The 15,025-nt window shown below is 36.9% G+C and overlaps 1 protein-coding gene across 1 annotated transcript in view; it reads right to left on the bottom strand.

Moving 5' to 3' along the window:
- LOC110454052 (FAD-dependent oxidoreductase domain-containing protein 2-like) overlaps window positions 1–15,025 on the bottom strand; it is a 48,656-nt gene that overhangs the window by 15,752 nt on the left and 17,879 nt on the right. Inside the window, exons 3-7 of the mRNA XM_021503389.1 lie at window positions 9,249–9,579; window positions 8,268–8,401; window positions 1,668–1,788; window positions 1,067–1,297; window positions 483–649 (exon numbers count right to left, since the gene is read on the bottom strand). Coding sequence (XP_021359064.1) covers window positions 483–649; window positions 1,067–1,297; window positions 1,668–1,788; window positions 8,268–8,401; window positions 9,249–9,579 — 984 coding nt within the window. The remainder of the gene's footprint in view (window positions 1–482; window positions 650–1,066; window positions 1,298–1,667; window positions 1,789–8,267; window positions 8,402–9,248; window positions 9,580–15,025) is intronic.

Here is a 15,025-nt window from a genome sequence, read left to right as displayed (position 1 = left end):
GCTAAGGCATATCCAGCTATTGTAACAAAACCATCTCTCCTGTAACGAATCATATCGAGTGTAGCTAAGTCATATCCAGCTATTGTAACAAAACCATCTCTCCTGTAACGAATCATATCGAGTGTAGCTCAGTCATATCCAGCTACTGTAACAACAACATATCTTCTGTAACGAATCATATTGTGTGTAGCGAAGTCATATCCAGCTATTGAAACAAAAACATATCTCCTGTAACGAATCATATCGTGTATAGCTAAGTCATATCCAGCTATTGTAACAACAACATATCTCCTGTAACGAATCAAATCGTGCGTAGCTAAGTCATATCCAGCTACTGTAACAAAAACATATCTCCTGTAACCCAGTTTTACCTACTGGATACCCATCGGATCTCACGATGAAAGAAAATATTAAATTCTGCTCCGATGACTTTTGACTTTTTGATACCTGGATAAGGAAGGTAACACTGTGGGTATACTGACCTGTGTAACGGTATCCGTGAATGAAGCCCCCAGCAGACTTACGGAAGTCAAGGGAGTGGGAGGCAACCCCTACCACATACATCCCAGGGTTGTTTGTAGACTGGTAGTCATAATCAATCTTAGGAAATTTTTTAGTTCTCCCTTTTCCTAAGATCATTTTTGAAGTTCTGTTAGAAAAGAAAGGTTAACATATTCAACAACAGTTATACTTTATTATCACAAACTCAAACCAAACACTTAATTTGCAATGGTTTCTATGAGTCCTGCAATACATATTTTGGGAGCATTCTTGAACAATTGATACATTTATGCTCCCAATAATTAAGAGTCAGAAATGTTTAACTGTAGTACAATTTTACAATGTATAAACATGTTTATTTTTGGGTGGTTAAACAAATATTGTCATCTCCACGAAATGTATTATAAATACAATGTATGATGGTATGAAAATGATAAGCATCAATCTCTAAAGCTGAACATTCAGCCATGATCAGCCAGACTAATCCGACAGGCACCCGCACACAAACCCAGCCAACTGGTGGGGGAGTCATTTCCTGTCCACCTCAGGCTTATCAAATACTCACTCATTGAATATACTGCTGTCAAACGCGAAGCCCAAACATCTGACAATTCGGTCATACGGCTCACGAAGCGCAAAGTTATCCAGGGGAAACATAGAATCTTCTTCTTCATCTTTAAACTGGAGAACAAACTTAGAACCTTGCTTGACCAGCTTTACCTCATCCAGTCCTGCTTCTAAGACTCCATCGAGGGACTTGAGCTGATATGTGTCCAATAAACCGTTATTTACAGCTCTGGAGAAAACAATGGAGAGAATAAACAACAGGACATCGGAATGGTTACAAGTTTTGTGTATAACCTTGGCGACAAAACAGAGAATTAACAACAGGACATCTGATTGGTTATAAGTTTTGCTTACAATCTTGGAGACAATTAAACAGAGAATTAACAACAGGACATCTAATTGGTTATAAGTTTTGCTTACAATCTTGGAGACAATTAAACAGAGAATTAACAACAGGACATCTAATTGGTTATAAGTTTTGTTTACAATCTTGGAGACAATTAAACAGAGAATTAACAACAGGACATCTAATTGGTTATAAGTCATAAACAACCCTGAAGAAGACCTCTGACTGGTTATAAATCATAACATCTCCTTACCTTAGATCTCCAACATAGTGTGTTGCCCAGGCTAGACGAACTCTGGACCTCCCAACCATATGTATGACATTTGTAGAACCATATATAGAGTCTGCTACTTCAAAGGCTGCATTTCCCCTACCTGAACAAAAACCACATTAAAATTTTACTTCAACGACATGTGGCAACAACAAAGATTTTATTCTTTAAAGGTTTCATTCCTCTTCATGAACAATTCTATGAAATCTTAACTAACTCAGTCAACTATCTGTCCTTTAATACATGGATGATAGCCAGGAATGTCGGGTTTACAGGATCAAAAATCTACTTGTGTTACATTATTATATACATTTTGTATGTGTATTAGCTCGAGGATTTCAAAGACAGACATGTGACAGAACTACAGATGAGTGTCACACTGACCAGCTTATTGTAGCCTAAATGATTTTTGTGAAACCTGTTGTGAAGACAGAGCTTAACAAATATTAAAACACAAAGAAAACTTTGGTACAGGTCTCCTATAAATGAAGTTGAGATTCCAGAACTGTTCCAAGTATGGGTGTGTACCATTATATATGTCTTAATAAACCCAACACACATGGGTTATCGTGATATGACTATTTACCATTGCAAGGCTGCTTTAATTTCACCACATAGAGGTATAGGGACAATTACTGCAGCAACTTGGCTTGTCATGTCAAGAGACAGAACACCATATCAGAACATGGCCGATTTGCCAGATTCATCCTTTATTGTTCCCTGCTTTACATAGTATGACACAGAGGACGGCAATGATGTCAAATAAGAGGTTATACATCTGGAGACAGACTAGCATTACAGACAAGGTTTGTACGACTATGACAGTCACAGCAATGGAGTCACTGGCAGGGAAGGTGATATAGGGACCATTATGGCTGTAACATGGCCAGCTAGAACACCATGCTACACCATAAAGGCTGTATTTGTCCTCATTTAATATTGATTCCACTGTTATAATGTTTTTAACCAAGTCCTTTAAACGACAGCTTGTATCCAATTAAACAACACAAATTCCAAGGGACCCAACACCCCTTGAAATTTAACTGTTTGCTCTAGGGCTGCTTTCAGAGCACAGTCACTTTAGTGATGTTTTAGTAAGATTCATTTTCTCCAACCCGCTACAGGTGTCTCAGATTGCAGCTGGAAAACATAAGCTTGTCACCCCCTAGGGGGAGATAGTCTAGAGAATGTATACAGCATAATGGGCAACAAAATCATGTGACATCATAACACAGTTACAAAAAACAATTAGGTGATGTCATGGGAACAATAAACTATGAAATCACAGCTTCAATGGTGGAGAACATGTGCCAACAAGAAAAGAAAATAGATTACAAACGTAGTAAACCATTATTTAGAATATATCACTTACAGGTAGAATATATCACTTACAGGTAGAATATCACTTACAGGTAGAATATATCACTATATCACTTACAGGTAGAATATATCACTTACAGGTTTAGAGAAAAGGTGTATAGGTATAACTCTTGGCTTGATGCAAGCCTTGGGTCAGACAATCAAGAATATCACCTCTCGGGTTGAAATTTCTCTGACATGCCTTCCCTTTATGGGAAGATTCTATTGGTTCTTGTAAGTGTCGGGTTAGACTATAAGGGTGGAATTTTCCTATCCTGCACCCTTTGGTTATGAAAGAGCATTTTTTTTCTCCATACCCCGTATTCTGTTTGCACAGAAAAAATAATACCATCTTTCTAACTTGTACGGTAATATATTGTAAAACGTTTTAATTTCATCAAGTTGCCTTTTACGCATTGCGGCATCAGTGTTTTCCAAATTCATGACGTGACATCATTATTGATCGCGCCATTGTGACGTCACGCCCATGTAAAATCGACTCAGCAAGTATAGCTATCTTACATGGCCAGCGTTATCTTACATGACCGGATATGAGAGAAAATTGTTTAATTTTCTGGTTTCTGAAACCTTTTGTTATTAATATAAATATTGTTCTATCTGGTTTCTGAAACCTTTTGTTATTAATATAAATGTTGTTCATCATTGTTAAGAAAACAATTCAAATGCTAACTATCTTCAGGTTTAAGTGGATGCCACACAGCTGATCATTACTTTGTTACCTTCCAGACTCTGAGATAAACAAACTTCATTACTCTCCAGTTAAAGTTGATGCCACATAGATAATACACTGGGAAACTTTTACCTTGTTAAATATTCACCATATTAATAGTAAAATCCACATTAGCCAAGTGTTAAAGTTTGTCCTTCACCTGCTATTACTATATATGGTAGGTTGTGTACATATATTCACTGTCATGATAATTTTGTTCTCATTACAGAGGGCGAAAAAGGTGAGTTAAACTGCAGCAAATATTTTCCAGTAATCACCCTCAGATTGAAGTTGACGCCACACAGCTGACACAAACTTACTAACTCTTTGTTGGAGATCACTTACTCTATGGCTGAAAGTACATTGCAATACAAACAAAGTGAGAAATAACTGACAAAGAAAACACAGGATACATACAAAGGAATCAAAACATTTTGTGTATTAAAATCCATTCAGCTCAATGAGCCTATAGTGATCAAATTGTTTTTATCTATCCCTGCAGAACAATCCAATATATATGTGGATAACACAATATCAGCTACCTAAAACACCTAATTCTATGGAGACTGCTTTTGAGCACTCCCTTCTCCAACACGTCATTGAGTTGGGCACGTATGGGCGCTGTGGTTCTGACACCCACTCCAAAGGTCTCACACAGTCACTCCTTCATAACACCAGTAATCAAATGACAAATTGCAGCATTTACACAAAAGTGTCAGAATATTGATCGAGTGTTTCTCACAATTATTAGCTTGTTAGGAAATCTCTCTTCGAAATGCAGAAAACTCTCTGCCAAACCCTTTAGTTGAGGAAGCGCTATAGAGGAAAAAAGTGACGTCCTGGTAGCCGGAGGCGTCTATCATCGTGGCACGCTGCTTTGTGTGTACCGTATCCTAATGGATGCTTGTAACTTCACTGATTGCCCAATAAATCTTTGCCAATGAAATACACAGGCAGAATATTTACATGCATCAGTGTAATTTATCTTGATGAGATATGAAAGGATTTAATTTGTCCTCAATGAAATCTCCATTACTATGTAATCCTTCAAGAATCCTATGGATCAGTTTGGAGTTTTTTGCACAGAACAAGATGTAATGTTGATTCATCGATAAAAGACTTCAAGAAAGAACACATACATGTACTAAAGATTCTAGGGAAGACTAGATCTGACCAAATCTCAATGGTGGGTTTGTGGCACAGACCTGGGAGTAGGAGCTTTGATGAGATTTTACATGCACCTATCGGGTAGGAGTCTTCAGATGAGTTTGTGACATACAAGCACGGGACAGGAGTAATGATGAGCTAGAAAATGTGTAGGGGTAGGGGTCTTGGTGAGTTGATGATATAGACCTGAGGGGTAGGAGTCTTGGTGAGTTTATGACACAGACATGAGGGGTAGGAGTCTTGGTGCGTTTCTGACATAGACATGAGGGGTAGGAGTCTTGGTGAGTTTATGACATAGACCTGAGGGGTAGGAGTCTTGGTGAGTTAATGACACAGACATGAGGGGTAGGAGTCTTGGTGAGTTTCTGTCAGAGACATGAGGGGTAGGAGTCTTGGTGAGTTTATAACATAGACCTGAGGGGTAGGAGTCTTGGTGAGTTTCTGTTATAGACATGAGGGGTAGGAGTCTTGGTGAGTTGATGACATAGATATGAGGGGTAGGAGTCTTGGTGAGTTGATGACATAGATATGAGGGGTAGGAGTCTTGGTGAGTTGATGACATAGATATGAGGGGTAGGAGTCTTGGTGAGTTTATGACATAGATATGAGGGGTAGGAGTCTTGGTGAGTTTATGACATAGACCTGAGGGGTAGAAGTCTTGGTGAGTTGATGACACAGACATAAGGGGTAGGAGTTTTGGTGAGTTTATGACATTGACATGAGAAGACAAACTATTTGACTTGCTAGGTAGGAGAGGTTTTGATCAATTTTGAAATAGGATTTTGCATACATGAGCATGCATTATCTATAAAATTCACTTCCTGAACACAATGTGCAGGCTCGCACAGAAGCATTCACTATTATTTTTTAATGTTTGTATACCTTAATTAAGTTGACTATAGTTTTAGGTGAAATCAATGATTAAACTATTGGTTAGCAGTTGTCTGGTAGATAGCATTGATTAGATTGAGCCAATCATTACTCTGATGGTTAGCAATCAAATGTACTAAACAGCAATTAAATAGCTGTATACACCGTAATATTGGGTTGAGACTATCTGGTCAGGATTAAATAAGCCTATTCAATGACCATGTGCTTGTGCACTCTGTGAGAGTAAAGGACTATTAACCACTGGGTGTGGTCAGTTACACGAAGAAAATGAAATTGACCTGAACAAATTGCCAATCTGCAGGAAATACAGAATCTCATTCTGACTGCCATTGATCACAATACAGATCACAAATGGTTTATAAATCACCATGGCAACCAAAGGGTGGTTAACCACTAGGTGTTTTTTGTGTCACCATGGCTACCAATGTGTGACTTTCTTTATCATCATGGCCATCACTAGGTGGTTCTCTATGTCACCATGGCTACCAAAGTGTGGCTATCTGTACCATAATGGCCATCACAAGGTGGTTCTCTGTATCACCACGGTTACCACTGTGTTGCTCTCTAAATCACTTTGGTTACCAAAGTGTTGCTCTTTTTGTCAACAAATCTACCACTGAGCGGCTCTCTATGACCCACCTCTGCCACCATTCTTCATTTACCTGACAACCTTTATCTTCTTTTTTTCTGATTTGATATAGTTCCAAGTATTTTGTAATGAACTATCATAGCAACAAAGCAGAGGAAAGGAGAGCCATGATGAAAACTATATTCTTATAAATTCAGCCATTCAGTTTGAAGTAATGGATGAAAAAGACCTGTTTGTAAAGAACTGTCAAGGGAAATATCCAAAAAAGGTTTTCAGCTTTATACACGTTTCCTTCACGCTAAATCAACCTGATATAGCTAAGATGCAGTCTTCATTGATTTATCAGACAATAATCCTAGGACAGATTTAGTAGGAGGTAAACCTTCTGTCCTGTACAAAAAGATACCAGTATACAAGCGGTGGGCCTTATATCCATATATGGTATTATAATTAACGGGAGTGGTGTGTAATGTAGCAGGTGCCCCTCGGGGCATCAGGATGGAAGCAATTTACTGCTCATAACAAATTAATTTCATGGCAGCATTATTGATTTTTAATACATCAATTAGAATTATTAAAATAAAAACATGCCATAACTTGATTGCATATTTTAATAAGGATGCATTTTTGAAGTGAAATATAGAATTCTTTGAACCTGATAGAAGTTGACAACTCTGACTCAAAATATCAATATTATATATATTGACGAATATAGCCTGAGCGTTTTTTTCTAATCACTGCATTCATAATTGCCCATTTCTTGTAATGAATAAAAAACATCGTTAGATTAAGTGGTTGTTTTGGTACAGCATTGGTATATACAAGAGGGTGTTTACAAAACCTTGTTTTTCAACAAAAATCTTATCTTACCAAGACTCAGTCAAGAATGTTGAAACTGACAGAAATCTAAAGTAAAATTATAGTGTACCCAAGTAGTTCTTCAAGGTAAGCTGAGTCCTAACTAAACACTTATGAAAAGTCAGAGACTCAGAATTCTGTTTTGTAGAAATTACTGCAGTCACAGCCTTGTCCTGTTTATATATTGTTTTAAATTAGTTTTGAATTGAGATATAAATGAAATCCAGTTAAATTTATTGTGTTAACAGATCAGTGTTGATTAGGATGTTCTAGGCAAGTCAACAGAGTTTTTGATATAATATGATTCCTATATAAACTACAAAAGCAACACTGGACTGTCTATGGTGAAAACCTTATTGCCTGCTCTAGTGCTATCAATTACAATTCAATCGCAGTCACTTGTTTTGGGGATGAACATTATTCAATAATTTGATATGTTCTTCANAATTTGAATCAGAGAAGGGGCCGTTTTGGAAACCGGCCCTTTCATGAAAGTTTGCATTTTTTATACAAGTAAACAATCCTATGAATTTCCTGTGTCTTAAGTCATGAAACAGACACTGACTATTGCAAAATATTTGTCACGGTTGAAACCTTTGCCATTTTTTCAGCATTTGTAATGACTGTGTTATCATGACAGCAGATCTTGGTAGACATCTTATTATAAATAGTCCTTCCATGGTGAAAGGTGAAATTAACATCGGGCGAATTTGATTTTACCATTGTAGAGAGTTAACTCATTCACCCCTGAAGACACAGTTGAACTCTTCCAATTCAAAGGTTGGAATAGTTCATTATGAAATGTCAGGGGTGAATGAGTTATTACACCATTTCTAATAAATACGCACAGAATAGTATAGGATTTTCAAGAAGCCCATATAGAATACTATCACTAGCTCCAAACTTATTGATCAAGCTGTGGTGCCGTCTAACATAATACACTAGAGTATAGAACCGGACCGGAATGTTTATAAAGAATAGTACATACCAAGAATAAGTACGGACTGTCCCTCAAAGTCGTCCGGATTTATTGACACAGATTCGTACCCATCAGCGTACTCCATACCAGGAACTTCTTTAGGAATATTGGGTTCAGCTATACCAGTGGCAACAATTACTTTTCTGAATAAAAATAAAATATAAGAACATAAATCACAATGGTAAAGAATTGTAGGAAATCAACATTTATGAAAGTGTTACAATGTGTTCATGATGCAAAATTTAATTTCACAATAATAAGAAATCTTACATAACGAATAATAACCTAAACACATCACATATTCACAGAAAGGAAAACCTGAATAAAATAAAGGCAATTTAAGCGTCTGCGGACTGGCATAGATATACATCTCCCAGCCTCCATCCCCTAAAGTAATCAAGTGTAACCTTTGACCCTTTAACCTTGAAGGATTATCACTGAAATCTAAACATTTGTAGAACTGATTATAGCAATATTATGATGTACATATGAAATAAATCTGTTCAGCAGATCATGATATCTTATACAAAAGATTTTCACTGCAGGTACTACTGGGAGGGACACGGACAAGAAATTACTATATACCCCTCCATCAAGTTCGGGAATAATAAAATTACCCTACATACATATATATATATTCTTTTTAGAGGCATCATAAATGGACTTGAACAGTTGTATCATGACCTCAAATACTTTAAAACTTTCAACTTACAAAAGCCTGAATGCCAAACATACTCTATAGCAGAAAACTTTCATCTCTCACTGGTAGATCCATTCCCCCGGCATTAATTTGGCCCTTCACATGTAGTGATTGTATGTAGTATGTGTTTTGATATTTACTGTCAGGCTAAATTTGCATTCATTATGAAGGGTTAAGAATGCAAAAGTTAAACTACAACGAAAATGTCCTGGTATACAGTAGATATATTGTATTAACACACAATATTTTAAACTTGGGATCAACATCATGTGATTTATCAAAATACGTACGAGCATGTGTAGGGGTTGCCTTTGTCATCCTCCATTGTGTATATGTGTCCACCAGCAGACGAATCGTTGGCCACCCGGCGTATGTTTTGCATATTTGAATTAAATTGGACATTTAGTCCTAATTTTTTGTGATAGTCTTGCAAATACTGCACCAAAGCATCTGCATGTGGAAACATTTCCTTGGAATAATGTTTAAAAAGAAGTGATTCGTCATGACTTATTAAAGAATTCCAGTCGTGACGCAGGTTGAACTCCTTGTTAGATTTGCCTGTATGTCTTTTGTTTATGCTGATTAACTTTCTGTGTCTTGGGTACACTGTATAGAAGCTTCCTGGAAAGATAAAGTAATTTAACAATCAACAATGCAACAAAATAATCATAGTTGGTTCTTGATAACACACATTACATTATGGGGAGTGGGAGATCCAACACTCGTGCAAAGAGTTCAGTGGAGTTCTTTGATGCCCAGCAGTCGGATTCCACAAGGAATACAAGAGTTTGGCCGTAGTATAGTAGATAAATCAATTAGGTAAAGATGACCATGCATGAAACCCAGCACGACATGGTCATCTTTACCTAATTGACATATTAGAAATAAATACAAATGGAGCAAAATATAATTTTGACAACTTTTGACGGTACCTTGGTATACCTATGATCTACACACAGTGCCACATTCCTCCCTAATTCAACATAGTCTTTGAACCAGAACACACAGGAACACCTTATACCAGCTGTCCCTGGTATATTAAGTTCAGTGCCAAAAGTAACAGGAAAGGGAAAATGCAAAGGCCAGACCAGGATTTGAACCCAGGTCCTCTAAACTCTAGACGAATACTGTACCTGGCTGAGTTATATTATATTGGTAATTGACTTACAGTCCAGTTCCACAACAGTTGAACACCATATCGTGGATCAGAGGGTGACAAGTCCACAGTCTAAAGACAATACTTAATATATCTCTGATAGTGCTAACTAGGACAGGACAGGACCTTACAGAACAACAGGATCAGAAGGTGACAAGTCTACAGTCTAAAGACAATACCTATATATATCTCTGATAGTGCTCACTAGGACAGGACGGGACCTTACAGAACAACAGGATCAGAAGGTGACAAGTCTACAGTCTAAAGACAATACCTATATATATATCTGATAGTGCTAACTAGGACAGGACCTTACAGAACAACTGGATCAGAAGGTGACAAGTCCACAGTCTAAAGATAATACCAATATATATCTCTGATAGTGCTCACTAGGACAGGACAGGACCTTACAGAACAACAGGATCAGAAGGTGACAAGTCCACAGTCTAAAGACAATACCAATATATATCTCTGATAGTGCTCACTAGGACAGGACAGGACCTTACAGAATAACAGGATCAGAGGGTGACAAGTCCACAGTCTAAAGACAATACTTAATATATCTCTGATAGTGTTAATTAAGACAGGACAGGACCTTCACTTGAATCTGAAGGAGACAAGTCCGAAGACAATATTGATATTTCTACCACTGTCTGGTTTCATTGTCACGTCTACAAAGGAAATACCCTGTCTACTGTACTTTCACAATGTGTGAGGATTAGTGTGCATGGTTTATTCTACTTGCAAGGTTTGGTACAGATAGGACTAAGAGATTGCATACTGGACGAGTCTAGATCTGTATCCTTCACAATGCTGGCAGAGTTCTGTATGAAAAGTGACTAGGGGATCGTGACTGGAACAGTTTGACTTGAATAAAAGAATTACCCAGCTGAATTCAGTCAGTAGCCTCACTTTAACCAATAATATAGTTATTAGCTATAGATGGGCTCCTGTAGACAATTCTAAATCCTACTGAAATACTCTGCAGGTGTCATATCTAGTTATGTTTCTACTCCACTTACATATATACAACTATTCCCTGTGGATAGTAATTATCAGACAGTCTGGCAGAGGAACAGAACACACCAGTGTAGCTGAACAAAAGATAAGAGTTTTTCCAGTAGGATGAGCCAACTATAGAGGGCAGTTGATTACTGGTCACTTACTGGTCTTGTCTACCCGTGGTAACTAAGGCCACCAGCCAATCAGATCACAACAGGCTCATTAAGTATGCATGAATTTTACCAAGCATCAAATGTGATCAAATGACTTAAGAATTTGAGGATGTTTCATGGAAATCAAAGCATTCACTTTGAGTCAGTAATAGCACAGAAAGTTTTGCGCGGACGATGAAACAAATGTCCACATCTACCCGTAAGTCACCTTCGTAATGTAGACTGCATTTACTGTACAGATTTACACTTTAAGGAAATGTGTGCGTGGAATATCTCTCGAGTACAGACATATCTATAAAGACCATAACAAAATGCACACAGTGCCTGTATCATTACCTTCTTTTGTAGTTTGAACTACATAAAAAGTTCTTTCTGCTATATCTGATTTCTTATTGACCGAAAGTATTTAAATAACAATAGTGCATATGATAGGACATTGATAGGAACATTTGTATAACATCTGTATACAGGGATCTGGTGGAAATGAGTCTAAAAATAGTCTCAGCCAATAGGAGGATATGGTGGCCATCTTAGATTTATTTAAAATCAAACGGAAAAAAATAACAACACATGTTCAGGACCATGGAACAACATTCAGATCAAGTTTATATACCACTGAGGGTGGGAGCTGCATGATCGAATCAGCCTATTTGATAATGAAAATTCACTGCTCAAGGCCATTTGCATGAAGTTTTATAAAATCAGCCTGATGGAAAATGATAAGTAGAAAATGTCTCAGCTAATTAATATCAGACTGTGCCACTCAGTCCTCTGAAGGTCCACACCCTTCATTTATACCAAATTTACTTCTCTGGTCCAAAGGATGCTTCGTAGCAAACATTTGGTTAAAATCTGATTTCCCATTCAGGAGAAGTAGGTTTTTAAATGAAAAGGTTGACAGACATAAAGGACAATAGATGCATGACAGTATTAACTAATATATGGTCCTTCTGTCCAGATGAGCTCAAATTTGTGTTGCAGGCATTTCCATAGAGAGCAAAAAGTCTTATCACAAACACTTCTATACAGACCTGAAATTAATTACAGACACTTATATAAAGACAAGAAAATCCTATTTCTATTGTCTCAAAAAGAATCAAAGCAGAAGGAGGGTGCTAATGGATATTTTCAGCTGGTGTCCGGTAAACCATGTATTTGTCCCTTTACGTAAATCTACAAAGACAAAGAGTCTTTATATCAACCAATTAATTCACATTTTTTCTGGCTGTTGATTTTCCTGACCTCCTGTAATAAATCATGGTCATTTCACATCAAAAGTGTCATATGATTTTAACTAAACATAAAAGTATGTCCAATACCTGACAGAACACTAAAATAAAGAGGACAGACTGCCAGAAGGCATTGTTTGTCACTGTCTGGTGATGACAGGTTTACAGAAAGCATATGAAGTGACAGAAAGCACTGGGCCCCGGTCATTGTATAGCGTGTAGACTTTTCTGTTGAACTCACAGACCTTAATAAGGACCTTACTTTAATACATATAGAAATTCCAGAATGGAGCATTGTTGACAGTATTTTTTTATTTACTTTTTCTTTTGTATCTTTTCTACTTCTACGTAAATTGTTTGTAAACTCTCTTACAGAGTGATTCAAACACCAGTCAATTAGTGGCCTTAATAGTTGATCTGGTTTCACTTACTTTATTTTTCACATGTTGAACACCTGTGACCTTTATATAGTCATTTATTTAACCAAATGAACTCTCAACCCAGCAAACTGCAGGTAAAATATGACTAGATGTAAACCTCATGGTTTTGATGAAGCTGTATTTTATACTTCACTTGCCCTTAATAAAATTGTTTTTATACCCCTGCCTCTTTAACTCATTCACCCCTGAAGACATATTTGAACTCTTCTAATTCAAAGGTTGGAATAGTTCATTATATAAGTTCAAGGGTGAATGAGTCAAGTTTACCAGGTGTTTCAGAACCTTAATCAATACACTAAACACAATTTGTATTTCTATTAATTAATGTTTCTCTGACTGATTCTCCATTAATTCTTGACAGTACTATCAATAATACAGAAGGGCTTGACTAATTGATCTCCAACAAAGCCCTACAATATTTATACTGAATCCCACTGTATCCTTTTCTGTAAGTAAATTGATCTAACAGGATCACAATAAATCTCAAAGACCTGAGGTCTGAGCTAAAGATAAAAAGCAGGGGAGAAGAGAAAATTCAAGTACAGATTTTATCACATACCATCAATGTAGGAAATTAGAGAAATGTTTTCATTTCAAATGAGACATGAAATGAGTGCAGAAAATTCCTGTTCAGTAAAATGAGTAGAAATTTTCCCTTTAGGGATATTGTGTAAATGAGTACAGAGGATTTCCCTTTAGGGATATTGTGTAAATGAGTACAGTAGATTTCCCTTCAGGGATATTGTGTAAATGAGTCCAGAAGATTTCCCTTTAGGGATATTGTGTAAATGAGTCCAGAAGATTTCCCTTCAGGGATATTGTGTAAATGAGTACAGAAGATTTCCCTTTAGGGATATTGTGTAAATGAGTACAGAGGTTTTCCCTTAAAGGGATATTGTGTAAATGAGTACAGAGGTTTTCCCTTCAGGGATATTGTGTAAATGAGGACAGAGGATTTCCCTTTAGGGATATTGTATAAATGAGTACAGAAGATTTCCCTTTAGGGATATTGTGTAAATAAGTACAGAAGATTTCCCTTGAGGGATATTGTGTAAATGAGTACAGATGATTTCCCTTTAGGGATATTGTGTAAATGAGTACAGAGGTTTTCCCTTCAGGGATATTGTGAAACTGAGTCCAGAAAATTTCCCTTCAGGGATATTGTGTAAATGAGTACAGAGGTTTTCCCTTCATGGATATTGTGTAAATGAGTCAAGAAGATTTCCCTTCAGGGATATTGTGTAAATAAATAAGTACAGAAGATTTCCCTTTAGGGATATTGTTTATTTATGTTGCTTACAAACTAGATCAATGGTAAAGTTAGGGAGCTAGTCCTGACAACAACTTACAATCAAGATCAATGGTAAAGTTAGGGTAACTAGCCCTGACAACAACTTACAAACTAGATCAATGGTAAAGTTCGGGTAACTAGTCCTTACAACAACTTACAAACTAGATCAAAGGTAAAGTTAGGGTAACTAGCCCTGACAACAACTTACTAACTAGATCAATGGTAAAGTTAGGGTAACTAGTCCTGACAACAGCTTACAAACTAGATCAATGGTAAAGTTAGGGTAACTAGCTATAGCCCTGACAACAACTTACAAACTAGATCAATGGTAAAATTAGGGTAACTAGCTATAGACCTGACAACAACTTACAAACTAGATCAATGGTAAATTTAGGGTAACTAGTCCTTCCAACAACTTACAAACTAGATCAATGGTAAAGTTAGGGTAACTGGCCCTGACAACAACTTACAAACTAGATCAATGGTAAAGTTAGGGTAACTAGCCCTGACAACAACTCACAAACTAGACCAATGGTAAAGTTATCGTAACTAGCTATAGACCTAACAACAACTTACAAACTAGATCAATGGTAAAGTTAGGTTAACTGGCCCTGACAACAGCTTACAAACTAGATCAATGGTAAAGTTAGGGTAACTAGCCCTGACAACAGCTTACAAACTAGATCAATGGTACAGTTAGGGTAACTAGCTATAGACCTGACAACAACTTACAAACTAGATCAATGGTAAAGTTAGGGTAACTAGCCCTGACAACA

This window comes from Mizuhopecten yessoensis, unplaced genomic scaffold (genome assembly GCF_002113885.1).
Source record: "Mizuhopecten yessoensis strain PY_sf001 unplaced genomic scaffold, ASM211388v2 scaffold897, whole genome shotgun sequence".
Taxonomy (NCBI): domain Eukaryota; kingdom Metazoa; phylum Mollusca; class Bivalvia; order Pectinida; family Pectinidae; genus Mizuhopecten; species Mizuhopecten yessoensis.
This window is presented reverse-complemented; position numbering and strand designations above follow the sequence as displayed.